Source organism: Phaenicophaeus curvirostris, chromosome 2, assembly GCF_032191515.1.
Source record: "Phaenicophaeus curvirostris isolate KB17595 chromosome 2, BPBGC_Pcur_1.0, whole genome shotgun sequence".
In the NCBI taxonomy this organism is placed as follows: Eukaryota; Metazoa; Chordata; class Aves; order Cuculiformes; family Cuculidae; genus Phaenicophaeus; species Phaenicophaeus curvirostris.
Genome location: NC_091393.1, coordinates 84,618,106 through 84,636,005, shown reverse-complemented (window position 1 = coordinate 84,636,005; position 17,900 = coordinate 84,618,106). Strand labels below are relative to the sequence as shown.

Below are 17,900 nucleotides of genomic sequence, written 5' to 3'. Positions count from 1 at the left end.
AATATTCAATATCAATCCTTCTCTCCTGCTGAAACTTGCAGTGTTTTCTTGGCTATAAAAAGGACCCTTACCAACATTGGCATCTTGTGCACTGAGCAAAAGAACAAATATTTCAATAGAAATAAGATATTTTTCTTCTGAATCCTTAACATAGTCGATTTGTTTTTTCTTTGATACTAGGTGTTGTCCAAGGACCACCTGCACCTCCTCCCCCACCCCCTTTGCCCCCTGGCCCAGCTCAGTCTTCAGTAGCAGCCCCACCTCCTCCTGGCCCACCACCACCACCACCTCCACTTCCAGCATCTGGGCCACCACCGCCGCCACCACCACCACCACCTCCACTTCCTAGCCAAGCTCCTCCTGTTCCCCTTCCGCCTCCTGCTCCCCCGCTACCTGCCTCTGGATTTTCAGTGGGATTTGTGTCTGAAGAAAATCGCCCTTTAACTGGACTAGCAGCTGCACTTGCTGGAGCCAAACTTAGGAAAGTCTCACGGGTAAAAATAATTCTTGTTTCTTTTTCTGATTCCTGTCTCTGAATCTTGTCTTCCTGATGAACTGTTTGTAATTTTTGTTCAAGACTAATAGCAGTATCAAGACTTTTGGAGTAGGCTTAATTCGTTATTCAAAAAGCATTGCAGGGTGTACTGCCAGCCCATCACATTCTTTATACAGTTGTTTTTTTCGTATGTAAACTTTGCTGCTTTTATTAAGTCATCTATATTTTTATTTGCACATCTGCTGTTATTTTGTGTGTTCTGAAGGGTGAAGATTCTTCCAGTTCAAGTGGAGGAGGAGGCGGCTCTGCTTCATCTAAAACGGACAGTGGCCGTGGAAATGGACCGCTCCCCTTGGGAGGCAGTGGGTTGATGGAAGAAATGAGCGCCCTGCTAGCCAGGAGGTAAGGACCTATTTCTCCAGATGCTCCAGCGTCTTAATTATTATAGAGGTAGGATTTTGGGTGCTTGTCTGCAGCTGGTTAAGGATCAAATAAAGATCATGCAATTGTTTTGTGAAGTTGATAACGTTTTGTGAATACCTGTTTTTACTAGAATATAATGGAGTACTTCTGTGTAGGTCTTTGTGCAGCAGTAGGGGAGGGCATACAGAATTCTAGAGGAGAAAGAATTACACAGTTGTTTTGGCAGGAGGGTTGTTTCCTTGAAGCTAGTTTGAAAGTACTTTTTTGAACACTAATTTTTAATTGTCTGTATGTAAGTCTTTTAACTATAGTAAAGAACGTTCTTCCGTCTTACAGCCATGATGATCATCATAACTTTTGTCTTTGCTTATAGGAGAAGAATTGCTGAAAAGGGGTCAACAGAACCAGAGCAGAAAGAGGATAAACCTGTGAGTAGAGGAATTTTATCTACTTCACATTATTCAATACTAGATTATGAGAAGGATTCTAATGGTGTACATAACAGATACCATATGCATATACACACACATAACCACTGTTTTGTGAAGTGCATATTGCTTGTGTAGTTTCTACATACAGTTGAGCAGAACTATTTAAATCTATATAAAAAGTGAAATAAATATTTTTCAGCAGTTGAGAAATTACTCCTGTTAATCTAACAGATTAAAGGTGTGGTTTTTTCTCTCTTCCTCTCCTCCCACTTTTCCCTTTCTTCTCTCTTCCTCCTCCCCCTTTCCCTTTCTCTTCCCTTTTAATCAGGAAGAATCAGAGTCTTCAACTTCTAAGGTTTCTTCAACAAGCACACCTGGTAAGTAGCACAGGTTTGTGAATTCTGTGATGCTGATAATCCTGAAACCTAATGACAAGTCTGTCAGCTGTGCTGGATTTTGGAGCCTGCCTCTTCTACTGTAATAGCAGCTTGGTCCTGTTCAGAAGTGTTTCAAATGACGACAGATAAAAAGAAAAAGCACTGGGACGCTGCACTTGGTGTGGGGTCCTCCCCTGTCGAAGCTATGGGGCTGATGCACAGAAGGCAGTTGGTAGTGAATATGGAAGCAAGTTGTCTCAGTCATTGCAGGACATGAGTTGGGACAGGAGTTTGTATTCTTCAAGGCAGGTGTACAAGACTTATCAGAGTCAGACAGAAACAGTTGCCATTTCCAGGTATTTCAGTAAAAATTCCCTCACGTGCAAGTGTTCTTTCTAAATCAAGATAAGTGCATGGAGTATAAATTCATTAACCATGATTCCTTTCAGTTATGCTTGTGGCAGAGTTTGAACTGTGTAGCCAACACTTCTGCATCGGTAAGGAAAGCTTACATATCACCAGTTCTGTAGTTGGCCAAGATGTATTGTCAACATGCATATGTATTCATACAGTAAACGCATGTGTTACAAGGACTCAAGTGATACTCAAGACTTTCATTTCCTGTTCTTTTTGTACCCTTAGCTTTCTTGGCCAGCTCCTCCTGCTTGTATAGCAAAGGGGGAGGATACGCTATATAAAGTGGAGTTTGTCATCCCAGAAGATACTGCAGGCAGATAGAAGGAAAATGACTGGGTGATGAACATACCAGTCTTCAGTGCATTCTGGCTTTTTCTGTTGATTGCTTGCCCATGTGTATAATTCAGTCACTTGGTGGTGTGCAGGCCTTAATATTGGAAACCTTTGCTCTAGGGTGAGCAAAACCCAGGCAGCCACTGGCTGTGGGATGGAAAGGAGAGTTAGGACCTAAGTGTGTCCAGCTGGAAATAACTGGAAGACTGTTAGTATTGACATACAGCTGACAGTCAAAAGAAATTTGACCACAAGGCAATGAATGACTTAATATAAATGAAGTTTTCCATCTGCACTCCCTTGCCACTTAGCTTAGGAGATTGCTTCATTCTGTTAAACACAGAGACGGTATTAGCCTTAGGGAAATGACTGCTTTTGGAACGGTTCTTCTAATAAAAAAGGCTCAAAAAGTGAGAAATCAAAAACTATGGAAGTGAAATTATTCCTTTAATTGGTTGTCATGGTAAGAAGCCTCATCAATGGTTTTTGGTTTTTTTTAAATGTCAAATACATTCCGAGGAGTTGGACTGTTTCCTTCCAGTGGGGAGATTTCACTTCATTTCTTGATGTAAAATGCTCTGGTAATGCTGTGTGTCGTCACTGGAACATGTCTTTAAAATATTTAAGAGGATGCTTGGCATACTGAGCATACTGTTATCTGATTTAGTATGCTTGGCATACTGAGAAGAGGCCAGGTCAAAAACTTGCATAATTATGTCTAATTACCGTTAATAATTGTTACACACAGACTTGCCAGCATTTACATCTTTCTTCAGTATTGTGTTTACCCTTGCTATGTGCTGTTCTGGTGAACTATCAGAGTTCCACATTCTCTTTGTCAGGAGGAGAGTAATGTTGCAAGGAGTGTTGTTTCTTCTGTCCTCAGCTTGGGTCACTTTGTATTTATTTTGATACATTTCAGCTATGTTAAGAGGCTATACTCCTGTTGCTTGCAGGGAGAGTCACGCTGTGATTACTTAGTTATTAGTCCTTCTCTGCATATGGCCTGTTTCTTTTAGGGGAAGAAATACACAATCACATAAAGCTCAGTAAAACCTAAGTTGAAACATGATGGATAATAATATAAACAAACCACGCTCAAAACGATAGGACTGGCAACAGATACATGACTGTTGGATAATGTTTCTGTTTCAGCTAGATAAAGATAATCAATCCTTGAGCACGTTGTAGCTGTAGCAAAAGTTACTCAATTTTGCAGATACAACTGAAATAACTCCTATGGCAGAACATGTCCTGAAGGCTGGTATATCAAATTAAGCCTAAGACTTAACTACTGGCACTGGCAATTTGTAGTTGGCTGGGTTGTAGGCTGTGCTAGAAAACTTGTGCAATCCAGATATGCTTCTCAGTATGTAGCTGCATCCCAGGGAACTTCTTGGTCAGTATGAGACACTGAAAAGGACGTTTCTGCCTCTCAGCTTGCTGAGCTTAGTGGAGCTAAGCAATACAAAAGAAAGGTAACAAAACATACAAATAAATCCCAAATCTGAAATAAAGACTGGTGAGATTAGTGGCACATTAAAGTCCTGAGTAAGTAAGGAAAGAAAGTAGGTAATGATAAGTCACACTACAGAGACTGTTTTAACTTGCCCAGATTGTAAGGAATGAAAAACTGTGTCACTGAAAGGGTTGTCAAGCACTGGCAGAGGCTGCCCAGGAAGGTGATTGAGTCACCATCCCTGGAGGTGTTTAGGTGGATGAGGTGCTTGAGGGCTGATTTAGTGGTAGATGGTGTGGTTGGAGTTGATGATTTCAGTGGTCTTTTCCAACCTAATGATTCTGTGATTCTGCAAATGAAATGCTGATCTATAAGGAAGGAAGCATTTGTGGTGATAGGTGTATGTCCTGAAGAAGGGCTTAGATGAGACCACTAATGGGAAAAACCAAACCTCATTCACCAGGCAAGGACACAAAATAAACAGTCCTTAACTGAACTGTTTGTCCTGTTTCAGCTGTGATTTTTATCTGTCTGCTGCTGACAAACAAACCTACACAATAAAGCTAGCATTCACATGTGACTTTAGATCACTATAATAAACTCAGGATAGTGAGTCAAAGCTTATTGGAGAGGATTCTACGCCAGACTGGAAACTGGAAGCAGACTCCCATAATGGGAAGTGAAGCATGAGCATGTATAAAGACAAGGCAGTTTTTTTAAGCTTGACTACAAATTGGGCTCTTGCCTGTAGACTAGGCCCAATACTCCTCCTCTATGGTGTAGAGTACTTGGGCATAGAATATAAGCTGCCCAGATGGGAGAAGAGATGCACAGTAAAACTACATCTAATATTCCAGGTGGTAAGTAAACTACAATCTCTTCCGGATCCTAGAGCAACGTTCCTTTAATTTTGAGTCTGCCTTATTTTGAAAGGGGGAAATGACAACTTTAGAAGTATCTTTTTTTAAGGAGGAGGAGACTTTGGAAAATAAATACCTTGTTGCTGAAAGTATTCTCGTTGTGCCAGATTGTTGTATCACACCTGATGTTGCTTCATTGAAATTGACACTGAATTAATTTTATTTAATTCATTAACATCTCAGGAAAACTCCTTTAGTTTAAAAACATCTTCCCCCAGTGTTGGAAGGTAACATTATAGTTCCAGAATTCCATGTTTCACAACTGAAGCAATCAGATTTGTGAAGTAGAGGCAGACCTTCTCCCAGTTAGATTAAGAATCGAGTGCCATTTCAAATGTCTAGAACAAAAGTGAGGCTTTAAGATGCTATCACAATGTAAATGATAGTATGACAAAAATAAGATCATTACAACAGGGATTAGCTTAATATGAAAGAACTAATACTAATGCAGTAAGAAAACCTGAAACAAAAAAGCAACTAAACAACCCCTTCCCCTAGAAAAATCCCACCAACCAAAAAAGGCTAACTTAGGTTACCAGCTACTTGAAGTTTCATCACATAAATTACACAAGTGGAAAAAGACAGGTTTTAATATTTTCACTATGTTTTCCAGAACTAACGAGAAAGCCTTGGGAAAGAACAAATACAGTGAATGGAAGCAAGTCACCTGTCATCTCCAGGTACTCCCTTTTGCACCAGCTATCTTTTCCTTATATTTGCTGTTCTTGCTCATGCTGCTAAAGACACTGGACTAAAATTGCAAGACTCACCTTAACAGCATTAAAAGCAAAATGTCTGGGCTTAAAATTACTGCTGTGAAATGGTTTTTGGCAGTTTTAATTAAGAATGAAGAGTTGCTTTGGGAGAATGCTAGTAAGTGAAACTTCTAACAGTAAAGCCGAAAATAAAAGCCAGAAAAGTTATTTAACTACTGCTGATGTATAACTTCAGTTAGTAAGGCATATGTTTGCCTACAGCAATGCTTAATTCTTTATTTCTTTACATTTTAATATCAAACTTACCGTAAGGGAAACCCAAATGCAGAGCTGTGGTTCATATACTCAGTAGTAAATCTAGTTAAGTTTCCTCCTTTTTGTTTCTATGTCAGTCATAGGTTCTCTGGATATTTGAGCCATCTTGGTAAGATATGATTCTGTGACGATTTTTAGTAGCTGTCTCAAACCAATCCAAGGAAGTCCGTACTGAAGAAATGTCGAAGTATCATATGTCCTTCAGTGCGTTAAGTAGTTTTTGTAACTTGCCAGCAGGAACTTTGGTAGACAGTGGGCATTTCAGTAGGCATTTCCGTAATGCAAAACAGTGAAATGGCTGCTTTAGCAATTTCTTTTACTTTTAGAGGTATATTTATTTGCCATTTACATTAAGGAGTAGGCTTGTTCATTTTATAATTTCTGCGTATTCCTCATACAGAGATTAGAGGATTCTAAGCTGTAATAATCTGACAAAGTTACTCAATTTCTTGAGAGAAAAACGAAGAACATGTTAAAATTGAGTGCTGATTTTGGAATTACTAGAATTCTCCTTAAAATCCTGGCCCACTGGGGGCAGCCATGCAAGATTTAAAAGGCTGGACCAGGTGATCACTGAGGTCTCTTCCAACTTGGCATTCTATGATTTGATGGTTAGAGAACAGAACCCGATTATTCTCTTAAGTGTTATTATGTGTAGTCAAGGTTGCTATTGACTTCTTCACTTCTAAAACAGAGCACGAAACACCCTCAGCCTATATAAGTATCCTTGTCTTGTCTGTCTCTCAGAAGTAACCAAGTCTACAGCCTTGACTCTGGTTGCTTGGTTTGGTTTGGTTTTTTTGTCAAAAAGCAGGTGACATTGGTGGTGATTTCCTCTGCTATACTGTCAGTGTAGGAAAATGCTGCTTTACTTTTGGCCGTGACTTCCCCTTACCTTCTTCTCCCTCATTTCCCAAGGTGCCTTACCTACTTTTAATTGCGGTCTCTTGTTTTAAAGCAGAGTGAGGTATCAATATATGGCATTGAGGGCTACCTTGTCACAGAAATGATTTGTGTAAGGAATCCTAAAGAGCATTTTAGACTTCATATTAAGACAGCTGCTGCCCTTTGGCTGTACATGCCCTATGGATAATCAGTTGAAGAAAGGAAAGCAAAGAGATTAGTAAATGCGGCAACTCTCCATATCAAACTCCTTCGAGGAGTCTGGGATCTCCTTAACTCTTCATTCTACTTGTCCTGACAGCTGTAGCTTCTTCTAAATCGCTTTATGCGTTGTATTTCATTTATCTTGTTTCAACCAGTGAAATTCAAAGGTTACTGAGGTGCATTTAAAAATATTTTCTGACCTAGAGGAGTATGGAGGAGTTTGAAGACTTCTCTTGAAACATACTGAGAAAATCTCTTCATTGGGCTTTTTTTCCATCAGTAGAAAACGTTGAAAGAAATCAGCTCGATCAGAGCCTCCCTGGGTGTGTTAGCTTAAAGTCCTTCAAAAGAAGAATTCTCTGCTTATTGAATGTCAGTATTTTCCAGTGCTGTCATAACCTGCTGGAAGGTCCATAGAATATATTTTAAGAGTGCTGGTACAGTTTTCTAGTCAGTGTTTACAGTCTCTCTTGAATACCCTTCTGTTTTTCTTTAATTCCACATTTGCCAAGTCTGTCTCTGCAAGCAGCTTGTTAAAGTGACTTCGAGTGAGGTAGTCAAAGGGTGCTGCTATTTGAAACACTAATACCACGTTTGCTAAAAGGAGATATCTTTCGGCTGGTAAAACTCAAGAACCTACTTCTGACCTCTACAGAGGGGTTATGAACCATTTATGGGGATTAAACAAAGCATTTACCTAAGGAACTAGCAAATAAGCAAAATTTTCTCTTCCAAGCTTCCAAATAGGTAGACAATGAAGGAGTTGTTATTTAGGATGAATGTTCGAAGTATTTTAAAACAGTTTCCTGTTTAAAATCAGAACTTTTTTGTTTTGGTTTGGGTTTTTTGTAGCAGACTTTGAATATATTTAGGCTACATGCTTTTAGCATTTCCTGAAATGTTCAAATACAACTCTTGGAACACAACAATTCAAGATGGTAAAACTGAACAAAATTAAGACTTATTATAGCTTGTTAAGGTAGTGTTTCTCCCCTTCATAGACGGGAATCTCCGTGGAAAAATCTGCTTGCTTCTGAAAACAGGTTCTATGATTCATTAAACAGGTATCATCCTGTTGGGCTTTGAGACTTTATTATAACTGTTTTGACCAGTTCAGGGTTGAACTTTTTCTACATGGATTAGTGGTCACCACTCACACTACCAGGTGGTTCTTCACATTTTTTGGCCAGTTGAGCCCATTATTGGACTTGCTAAAAGGAGATGGTGTCAAAGGCAAATTGAGATGGCTTAAGAGCCATCTCAGCATTCATTTTTAATACTGATTTTCTGGCAGTCACCGCCTGCAAAGGTACAAATTCCTGTTGCATATGCCATGATGTAGTGAACCATTTACAGTGTTTTGAGAACAGGTTTTAAAAAATATGCTTAGATATACAGGAACAGCAATTAATTTTCCAGGTGAGTTTTCATGTCTACTTTTCACAAATTAAGTAAAGATAACAAGTTGATTTTGCCTTTAAACATTGGAAAGGAAAAAAAAAATTTAAAAAGGATTTGTTAAACATAAATTAGTGTTTCTGTTGGGAACATATTCATGAAATTAACATAATACGCCTTTTAAGCTGTAGATCTGTTTCACACTCTTTAGTGAAAACATTGAAAGCCTTCAGCTTTTAAGAGATTTCCAGTTAAACATGTTAGAGCCCTTCAGGATTACTAAGTCAAATTCCAGCTTTGTTTTTCATGAAGGCACTCATTATGGTGACTACTTAATCTTTTGTATGAAAAGTTCCCCTTCTAGCTACTTATCTTGGGTGGTGTATTCTGCATGTTGGTGTGAATAAAATCTTTTGTCTTGCATGCTTGATTTCAGGTTTTCTAGGGACTGCTGAGGTTACCTCACTGTCCTATTTGGCAATGCTATGAAAAACCACATGGTAGAGCTCTTTAACCATCTTAGGATCAAATGGTTCGGATGTTTTATTCGTTATATTTCAACAGTTAATTCTTTTCTTAATGGCAACTGCGTTCACCGGTAATCTTTCTTCTAAGCAAGTTGAAGAAGGAAAAACAGGATAATTCTGGGGGAAAGATGGTTAGATTTGCCCGAGATTAGAAATTATCTAGTTTGCAAATGGCAGTCTTCATTATTTGAGTGAAGTATGTCTTGCATTTTGGAAAGCAAAAGTGGAATACATTCTTAAGACCAAGTGGCAGAATTTATGAAGAGGCTTTCCTGTTGAGATTTTTGACAGGTAGCGGGAATGTATAGTATATGATTGCTAGAGCTGTCTTTTTATTCTGGAGATTTGAAGCAAAAGAAACATGAAGCATTCTGTCTGTGGAGAGCTCTTCTTTAAAGTAATCTCGTTAAAATACTGTTCATAAGTAATTCTATTAAAATACTAAAGAATGTTCTTGCTTGAGTTCTTCCATTAAGGCAGGTAGTATGTGCCTGTTATCAATTGCCAGGAATTGCATTTAAGGGGACACTGACTCATTTTTTCAGTCATGTTGGGTAAATGCTTAATGCCACAGTGTATGGGAAGAAAGCAATAGTCGGTGGAAATGATCAGAAACTGTATATGGAGAATCTGAAAAACTCAAGTTATTCTTGGAGTAAGTCAGCATTCACGGTTTGAGGTGTAAACTGCAAGTAGTACTTTAAGTATCAGATACTTGATGAAGCAGTGATTGCCAAAGATCTCATCTTGTTGAATGTTTTTGAGCAAGGCAAAAGGGTTTGTAGAAGATCCTAAACTGTGGTTTGTCTTCATAGCATTAGCACACACTGTAGATTTTCTGGTGCTTGCAAGGTGAATTTTATTTTCCAGCCTCTTCCACTATCAAGTTATTGAATATTTAATCTTCTGTCTTTCTTGGTGGTTGTATTTAATTTTGATGTGTTTCAAGCAATAACACCACTAGAAATTTTTCTCTTGGAATTTACTTTTAAACCACTATAGACTTACATCTAAACAGCTGTACCAATTGAGCATTTTGATCCCAAGTGAAAAATCGAGCTGGTATAACAACACAAGATGTTCCTGCACCTCTCTGCTTTGGTGCAAAGTCCAGCAGCAAAAGTTAATACAATACCTTCTGCTGACTGTTTTGTGTGGTTAACTGCTGGCAGTTTCTTCCTAAATGGGTGCTACTAGGCTTGTCATAACTAACTTGTCAGTGCACAGAAATAATCACGAGGCATTAAAAAAAGTTGTCAAGAGGTTTCTACCACCTACACTGGAGTTACTGCCTTTTCAAAAGACGAATAGGCTTGAGTGTGACAATTTAAAATGTCCTGTCACCAAGATGACTCAGTAGCTATGAATGTGTATGAAGGCTTTCAAGAATTCTTTCTATGTTCTAGGCACTTCAATGACACCCTGTTACAGGTTAGGGGGAGGAAAATAAGGCAACTCTTGTGTCCCGTGTTGTTTCTTAACATTTTTCACACTGGGAACCTGCAATAGGTAAACATATCGGCTGGAGAGTACAAACCTCAGTGTCTGTGGTATCCAAATGACATTTTGGTGTGTGCGCCATTTTCTGAGTCGGATTTGGAGTGTTTTCTTTTGTTTATTAAATAAGAAAATAGCCCTGACAGGTTATAAACATCAAGACAATCCAGTATGAAGCTCATTCACCTCACACTGAATGAAGACAGTGTAATCAGACAATTTCTTCTTGGATGAACTGCTGTTTTATAAGGGAAGATGCATGAAAGCTGAAGGTGGTGATTTTGTAAAAACAAGGAAAAACTGTTCTATATTATTCACCATTCTTTTTCTTTTGAGTGAAAACATAGCTTTTTTTTTTGTTAGCTAAATTAAAAATACATAAATAAATGGAAAAAATTAAAGCAGTGGATATACTGTTTGTGTCCCTCACACATTCTGCTGTATTCTTATTATTATATTTTATGTTATATTTTTATATTTTAATATACTTTTAAAATATATGTTATACTGTGTATTTGAGAGAAGATAAAATGTAGATCTCTGCCTTTCCTGCTGGTTTGTCCTTTTTTGTTCCTGGCCATCTTCCATCGTAATAAATGAGGCTGCACCTTCAGGTAACAAATCCAGAAAAATGCACTGATTAATGAGTTCCTACTATGTAAGAATTTTGAATTGAGCCACGGAGTTTAGGCCAGACTTCTTTGTTCAGTGATGCCACATACAAAAACAATGAAACGGGACCCAGTTTCATCTAATACCCTGCCCTTCCTTAACATGAGCGTACTATGATAATTCTAAACATTGGGGAAACCGCTTGACATGAACTGTCAGCAATTTTATCAACAGCCTCTTTTTTTTAGCTTAACATTTCATAGAGTAATAGAGTGTGTTGGCCAACGTGTAAAAAGTAACTAAGAACAGCAGAACATTCCTTCCTCTGACCCACCCCACCCATCCATCCATCTGTGCTTCTGAGAACCATTTCTGTGTTCCTGTTGTTAGCATCTAGGTTCTGTTTCTGCTCATGGCTTCAGGTATGCTAGGCCCTCTGGAAGTATAGCAAGTACCTGAGTCTGGTTTACACCTTGTATTAACAGTGGGGATCAGAAAAGAGAAGTGAGAAGGTAGAAAATGCACTTCTTCTGATATATGTGTTAAAAATGCAAGTGATCTTGGTAAATGTTTTCGATGTCTTAAGAGAGTAATGTAAGCCAACATAGAACTATGATGTACTCCAAACACTAGAATTTCCTCTCGAATAGCATCCTTTAAATCTTGCTGCTGTTACAGTATTTGCTATCAGTAGCTTAGAAAGCAATTGGCAGAATAAATTATATTGGAAGGGAATTAGATAAGGTTGCTCAGCCATGTCCTGTCATTTGAAGGTGTTCATCTTTTCGTGCCCGTTACAAAAAAATCAGAAACAACTGACAGTGAAATCTGTCTGCTACTTGAAAAGTTCTTGTTTTGAACTAATAACTCTTATGGAAATTAATATACCCAGTCTGTGGAAAATGCTCTTGGTTTTTGCTTTCTATTCTGTGTGGTATTTTGGGTCTGCCTGATTTTTCCTACCCTCCCACTTCCAACATTTTCTTTCGTTCTAATTATTTACTATGTTTTTGATAGACAAATGCTAGCAATTTTGATGGGGAGGTCCTATGCATACTGTAATAATGAGTCACCACCGATTCATGAATTTTTTTTGTACTGCAGACCAAAATCTACATCAACAGGGCAACCCAGTGCCAATGGAGTGCAGTCAGAAGGTCTAGATTATGACAGATTGAAGCAGGTATGTATTAATGTTTTGAATAGAAAACTTCCTTATCCACTGGGTGGTCCATCTGTCAAATCTATGTGTTTCCAATTTAAAGACCGGAATGTCATGCAGGACAGTGTCAAATGCTTTGCACAAGTCCAGGTAGATAACGTCAGTTACTCTTCCCTTATCCACTAATGCTGTGGTGTGGCTCTGTTGTAGAAGGCCACCAAATTAATCAGGCATGATTTGCCGTTAGTGAAGCCATGTTGATTGTCACCAATCACCTCCTTATTTTCCCTATGCCTCAGCAGAGTTTCTAGGAGGATCTGCTCCATTATTTTGGCAGGCACAGAGGTGACACTGACCAGCAGGTCTTACTTTTTTCTTGTTTTAAAAATGGAGGTTATGTTTCCCCTTTTCCAGTCAGTGGGGACTTCACCAGTCTGCCAGGACTTCTCAAATATGAGGGATAGTGGCTTAGCAACTTCTTCTGCTAGTTCCCTCAGGACCCATGGGTACATCTCAACAGGTCTCATAGAAATGCGCACCTTCAGGATCCTTAGATGGTCTCACACCTTTTCTCCTACAGCAAATGATTCTTCAATTTCTCAGTCCCTGCCTTTGTCTTCTATGACTTGAGCAGTGTGGCTTGAGCCTTTGTTGGTGAAGACCGAGGCAAACAAGTCACTGAGTACCTCAGCCTTCCCCATATCCTGGGTCACCAGAGCTCCCATTTTTTTCTGGTCCACATTCTCCCTAGTCTTCTTTTTACCACCAATGTACCTATGGAAGCTTTTCTTGTTGCCATTGACATCATTGGCCAAATTTAATTCTGTCAGAGCTTTATCTTTCCTAACCTGATCCTTGGCTGCTCAGACAATTTCTTTGTATTCCTACCAGGCTGCCTGTCCTTGCTTCCACCGTCTGTAGGCTTCCTTTTTATGTTTAAGTTTGTCCAAGAGTTTCTTGTTCATCCCTGCAGGCCTCCCAGTGTTTTAGCCTGACTGCCTTTTGGATGGGATGCATCACTCCTGGGCTTGGAGGAGGTGATCCTTGAATATCAACAAGCTTTCTTGGGCTCCTCTCTCCTTCAGGGCTTTATCCCACGGTCCCATACTGAGCAGATCCCTGGAGAGGCCCAAGTCTGCTCTCCTCAAGCCCAGGGTAGTGAGTTGCTGTGCACGCTCCTCACTGCCCTAAGGATCTTGAGCTCCACCATTTCATGGTCACTGCAGCCAAGGCTTCACATTCCTCATCAACCCTTTCTTGTTGGCCCGAATTATGTCCAGCATAGCACCTCTCATTGTTGACTCTTTTGTTGCTTGGAGAAGGAAGTTGATGCACTCCAGGAACCTCCTGGATTGCTTGCGTCCTGCTTTGTTGTCCCTCCAACAGATGTCAGGGTGGTTCAAGCGCCCCAGGAGGACCAGGCTTGTGAGTGTGAGGTTGCACCCATCTCTATAGAGGGCCTCATCTGCTCACTTGATCACTTTTCCTGGTATGATGGCCTGTAGCAGTCCCCCACTGTAACGTCACCTGTCTCTGCCCTCCCTTTAATCGCGTTTTATGGATGTTTTAGCTTTAGGGGATTCACTTGGAGAAAAAAGGCTGGGTTATGCATTTCAAGTGGGTTAAGGGTTGGAGGAATTTCAGATTTTTTTCTCAACAGAAAATTAAAGGTGACAAAACTGATGTGTTCATGTTGCAAAATTAATCTGTTGTTTATGCTCCAACACCATAGGACATTTTAGATGAAATGAGGAAGGAGTTAACAAAATTAAAGGAAGAACTCATTGATGGTAAGTATCAGTCTGTTTGCTGCTGTTATTCAGTCTTAGAGTGAGTAGCTACAGGTGCAAGACAGTGTAAATATAATGTGTTTCTCGCCTGAGAATGACACATTGGTAAAAGTAGCTTTGTTATTAATCTGGTGACAGCATACTTTAATTTGTGCAGAACCTGTTCTTTGTTGTGCTTTTATGTTTTCTGTCCTGTGCTTTTTGTTTTAATAGCACAGTGACACCAAGTGGTGTCTTTTAAAAGTGCTTGGATGGATGCAGTATTTGAATGGTTTGCAGTCACCCATAGTGTTATGTGGGTTGGTTTTGAGTAATCCAGAATTGATGAGATGCATATTTCAAAGCGGATACTGCTGCTGGTAAAATATCGAACGTCATCAGCTGATGCCATAAAAAGGGCTGGCTGGTTTGGGGCTACAAGGAATGCAGTTCTTTTCCCTGTATTTTGACTGTGCTGTGTACCACTGCCTTTTACAACAGGATGATGTAAACAGTGAGAGCCCTAAGGCTGCTCTTACTTAAACAAGCAAAATTAAATTAAATGAGCCCACAGATATGCTTCTTGATACTCCCAGTCATACTGATTGTCATCAGGTAGGGTCATAAGCTCGCTGGAGATGCAGAACTGAAAAATGAGATGTTAACAGGCGTTTTACAGGAGGAAAAGGGTACTGCCTTGTTGATAATGACACTTGTTTGAAGGCACGTGACGCTATCTTACGTATAGGTTAATTATGTTGTAAGACTGTTGGAGCAGAGTGACTTGTCTTTAAGTGGTCAGTTGTGTGTTCTGGCTTTCTACTTTGTCTATTTGATTTGTTAACTTTTTACTCTCTTTCTCTCTAGCTATCAGGCAGGAACTCAGCAAGTCAAATACTGCATAGAAAGACTAGTACTAAGCCGATGTGACTCTCTAACTTGGTATAAAACTGACTACATTTTGTGAGCTGTTAGAAGAAAATGGAGACAGACAGACACTTGGAAGGAGGGAAAAACAACTTATTCTGAAAAGCTTCAGATGCATCACTCTGGTGATATGCTATTCCCCCTCCTAGTTTGCAGCTTTTTTCTGACCTTTACAGCAGGGTGGAAAAGACTCTTAAAGTTACTGTAATGATTATGCAGAAATTCCTACACCTATCAGACAAGATCACAGTGCTTTGAAGTCTACTCATGTCAAGATAAAATTGCACATGTTTCAGAATTTGTTGTTAAAACAAAAAAATGGGGAAAAGCTTGGGAAGGTTTTTCAGAGAGGTTTTCTTTGTTAATGAAGGAGTTAGCAAGTTCTGCTATTGTACTTCAAATGCATCTCAGGTTTGTCTTCCTAGCATATCTGATATTTCCATGAATAATTTAAAACATCAGATGTGTAGAAATTCAGTTCATAAAACATGGAACAATTACAAGAGTGTGCTTTTAAAGGGCAATATTTGTAAGTGAATGACCCAGACCGTGATGACATATCAAGATTTTGGAATTTTCTGATAGGAAGCCTCTCTAGTTAGCCTTCATGCAATTTTATAGGAAAATAAAAAGAAAATACAGTCCGGAGTTTAAAGATGTAGATGCCTTCCTACATTGTTACAATGCTTTACCAAATCTAAGACTTCTACATAATGCAAATCAGCAGTCAAATGTAAATCATTAGTATGTTGTAGATTTACAGTAGATTTTGGGGCTTTTTTTAGATTTATGCATGTGGACATTTTTGTAATGTAACACAACACAGCCAGCTTTTTAATTAAAAGAAAAATTGCATGTCACAGAGTAGCCTTTTCATTTGTAAGGCTTAATTTATGCCCAGAAAGACGTGGGATGAGGGAGGGGGAAGGTGACACATTTTTATTACTTTCTACACTTTTTCTTCATCTTACATGCATGTGTAATAATGAGGAAAATGTGACTTTTATCAGTAACCATGTTAATGGAACCAGGTACTTAATCCTTTTGTATCTTTTTTTCAGTTTTCTATTTGAAATTCAGTAACACTTCCATAATGGTTCTGAAACTCCCGTGAACCTAACTCATTTCTCAGTGAGAGAACAAATATGTAAGCATCTGAATTACTGAGGATGCCCCTGTTGTAAGTGCGTTGTTGTTCACCTTTTTACCATGAATGACCCTCGGCTTCACACTTTTCTGAGACTCCTTTTCTGATTGTTTAATAAGACAGTGTCACAGTCAGTTACCTCAGAATGAAGGAGTGTCAGGTCACAATAGATGTCCCCTTCTCTTCGTAATTTATCTGCCTCCCTTCTTCCAAACAACTCAAGACCAACAAAACCCCCAGAACTACACACAACTCAAGCCCTGAAAAACAGCAATGGTGTGCCATTTATTTGAATCAGCAATTTGAGAATCATTTTTAGGGGATGTGATACCTTTGTTTCCCACGGTTGTCAGATTTTATGTTTGTAAACTTTTTTTTTTTAATGTGGTACAGTTCAGTGGAATAAAATTCACATAATTTCTCTCTGTAGTGTTTTGGACAAAGGATATGGATCAAAATCTTCCCTTTTCCTTTGCATTGTCATTTTTTCTGAGCCGTAACAGTGCCATGTTTGCTTTGGGATCTGTGGCGATCCAAAAGAAAGGTTTGCTTACAACTTTTGGAGAGATTAATGTCTCAGCTTTAAAGTATATAGAGCTCCATTTGTAGGAGAAATGCTTTCAATAACATACTGTCTTTAGTGCTGAGCACCAGAGCGAAACAGCACTTATAACTTTGGAAAGGCTTCAAAGGGAAATTTTTCTCCAACTGAAACATTTCCTATTTCTGTAGGTTCGAATTTGAAGAGAAGACTACAGTGGAAATACTGCCTAACTCCATGTATTAATCATTTTTTAAAAAGAAAAACATTCTTCTGCATGCATTTATTGGAGGCATTAAAAAAAAATCCATAGTAAGCTTGTTGAGTACTGGTTTTGTCAAAACGAGGAGGCATTTTCATCTTTGTTGATGTAACCTTTTGTTTTACACGGAATTTTTCAGCATTAAGGAAGCTTACCCTTGTCAGAAATCATATTTGACTTGTTTCTAGGAGAGTTCAGGAGTAGCATAGTGGCATAGTTTGAATGGGTATAAGTGGTCCAAAATTAAAGGCTGAACTACTAGATTGTGCAAGGAACTGGCTTATGCACTAAACGTTTTGTGCCTTGGTCTACAATTAACATGATTTCTGTTTAAAAGAAAAAGGAACAGATGTCTTTTGTGCTGCTTCTACATACATACTTTCTGTAATCCCAAACTGCCGAATTGGTTCTTTCCAGAAAATTGGATTGAATTAAAGATTACTGTAGACATTTTGTGTCCTACTGACAGTTGCACCATTTCCAGAGATTTCAGTATTGAATATGAACTGCAGAAGCGAAGATTATTTTGCTTACTGGTAACTAAGTTCCTCTAAAACCATATTGTGGTAGTTCTGTGCTTTTGTACAATGGATGTCTTAAGCTGAGGGCAGTTTAAGGAATCCTTTCTAATGCCAGGGAAGCATTGCTTTCCTCAACACTGTGATCTGACCTGTGATAAACCTGCACTATAGACAAGTGGCTACTAAGTCAACTGCAAACCAACTGAATGTAAAAATCGTAGTGCTGGTGCTGAAATCTCTTCCGATAGTCATAATGATTTCCAGTTCATTGTTTTAAAAGGTTATCAAGCATCGAGTGTCAATCAAAGAATGAAGATGATCACTAATGAATGTTGACTTTTCATGCATTTAGGTTTACCTTCTTTTTAGTTTCTCAGTTCATTCTCTGCTATTTTTATCATATTGTGTCATTTTAAATTTCTTACATGCTAACGTTTTGTTTGAGCGAATGAAATAAAATTGCAATATATACACGTTGCCACCATTTATTTCTGGAACTTTGTAGAGGACTCTCTTGAGGTTTACTACTCAAATTCCCAAAGT

General features: G+C 38.8%; 2 protein-coding genes across 7 annotated transcripts in view; one reads left to right on the top strand and one right to left on the bottom strand.

Annotated features, from left to right (window-relative positions):
* The window catches only part of ENAH (ENAH actin regulator), a 97,346-nt gene extending 79,518 nt beyond the window's left edge, over window positions 1–17,828 (top strand). For 3 of the 6 annotated variants that reach the window (XM_069852723.1, XM_069852726.1, XM_069852728.1), the window contains 9 exons: window positions 181–494; window positions 762–898; window positions 1,293–1,347; window positions 1,679–1,727; window positions 5,470–5,536; window positions 7,996–8,058; window positions 12,133–12,211; window positions 13,923–13,980; window positions 14,827–17,828. In XM_069852723.1, the coding sequence (XP_069708824.1) occupies window positions 181–494; window positions 762–898; window positions 1,293–1,347; window positions 1,679–1,727; window positions 5,470–5,536; window positions 7,996–8,058; window positions 12,133–12,211; window positions 13,923–13,980; window positions 14,827–14,864 (860 nt within the window). In that variant the 3' untranslated portion in view covers window positions 14,865–17,828. The remainder of the gene's footprint in view (window positions 1–180; window positions 495–761; window positions 899–1,292; window positions 1,348–1,678; window positions 1,728–5,469; window positions 5,537–7,995; window positions 8,059–12,132; window positions 12,212–13,922; window positions 13,981–14,826) is intronic. The other 3 variants (XM_069852725.1, XM_069852727.1, XM_069852729.1) reach the window with 1 other exon arrangement.
* The window catches only part of CNIH3 (cornichon family AMPA receptor auxiliary protein 3), a 199,241-nt gene that overhangs the window by 19,660 nt on the left and 161,681 nt on the right, over window positions 1–17,900 (bottom strand). The gene's annotated exons all lie outside the window — the stretch shown is intronic.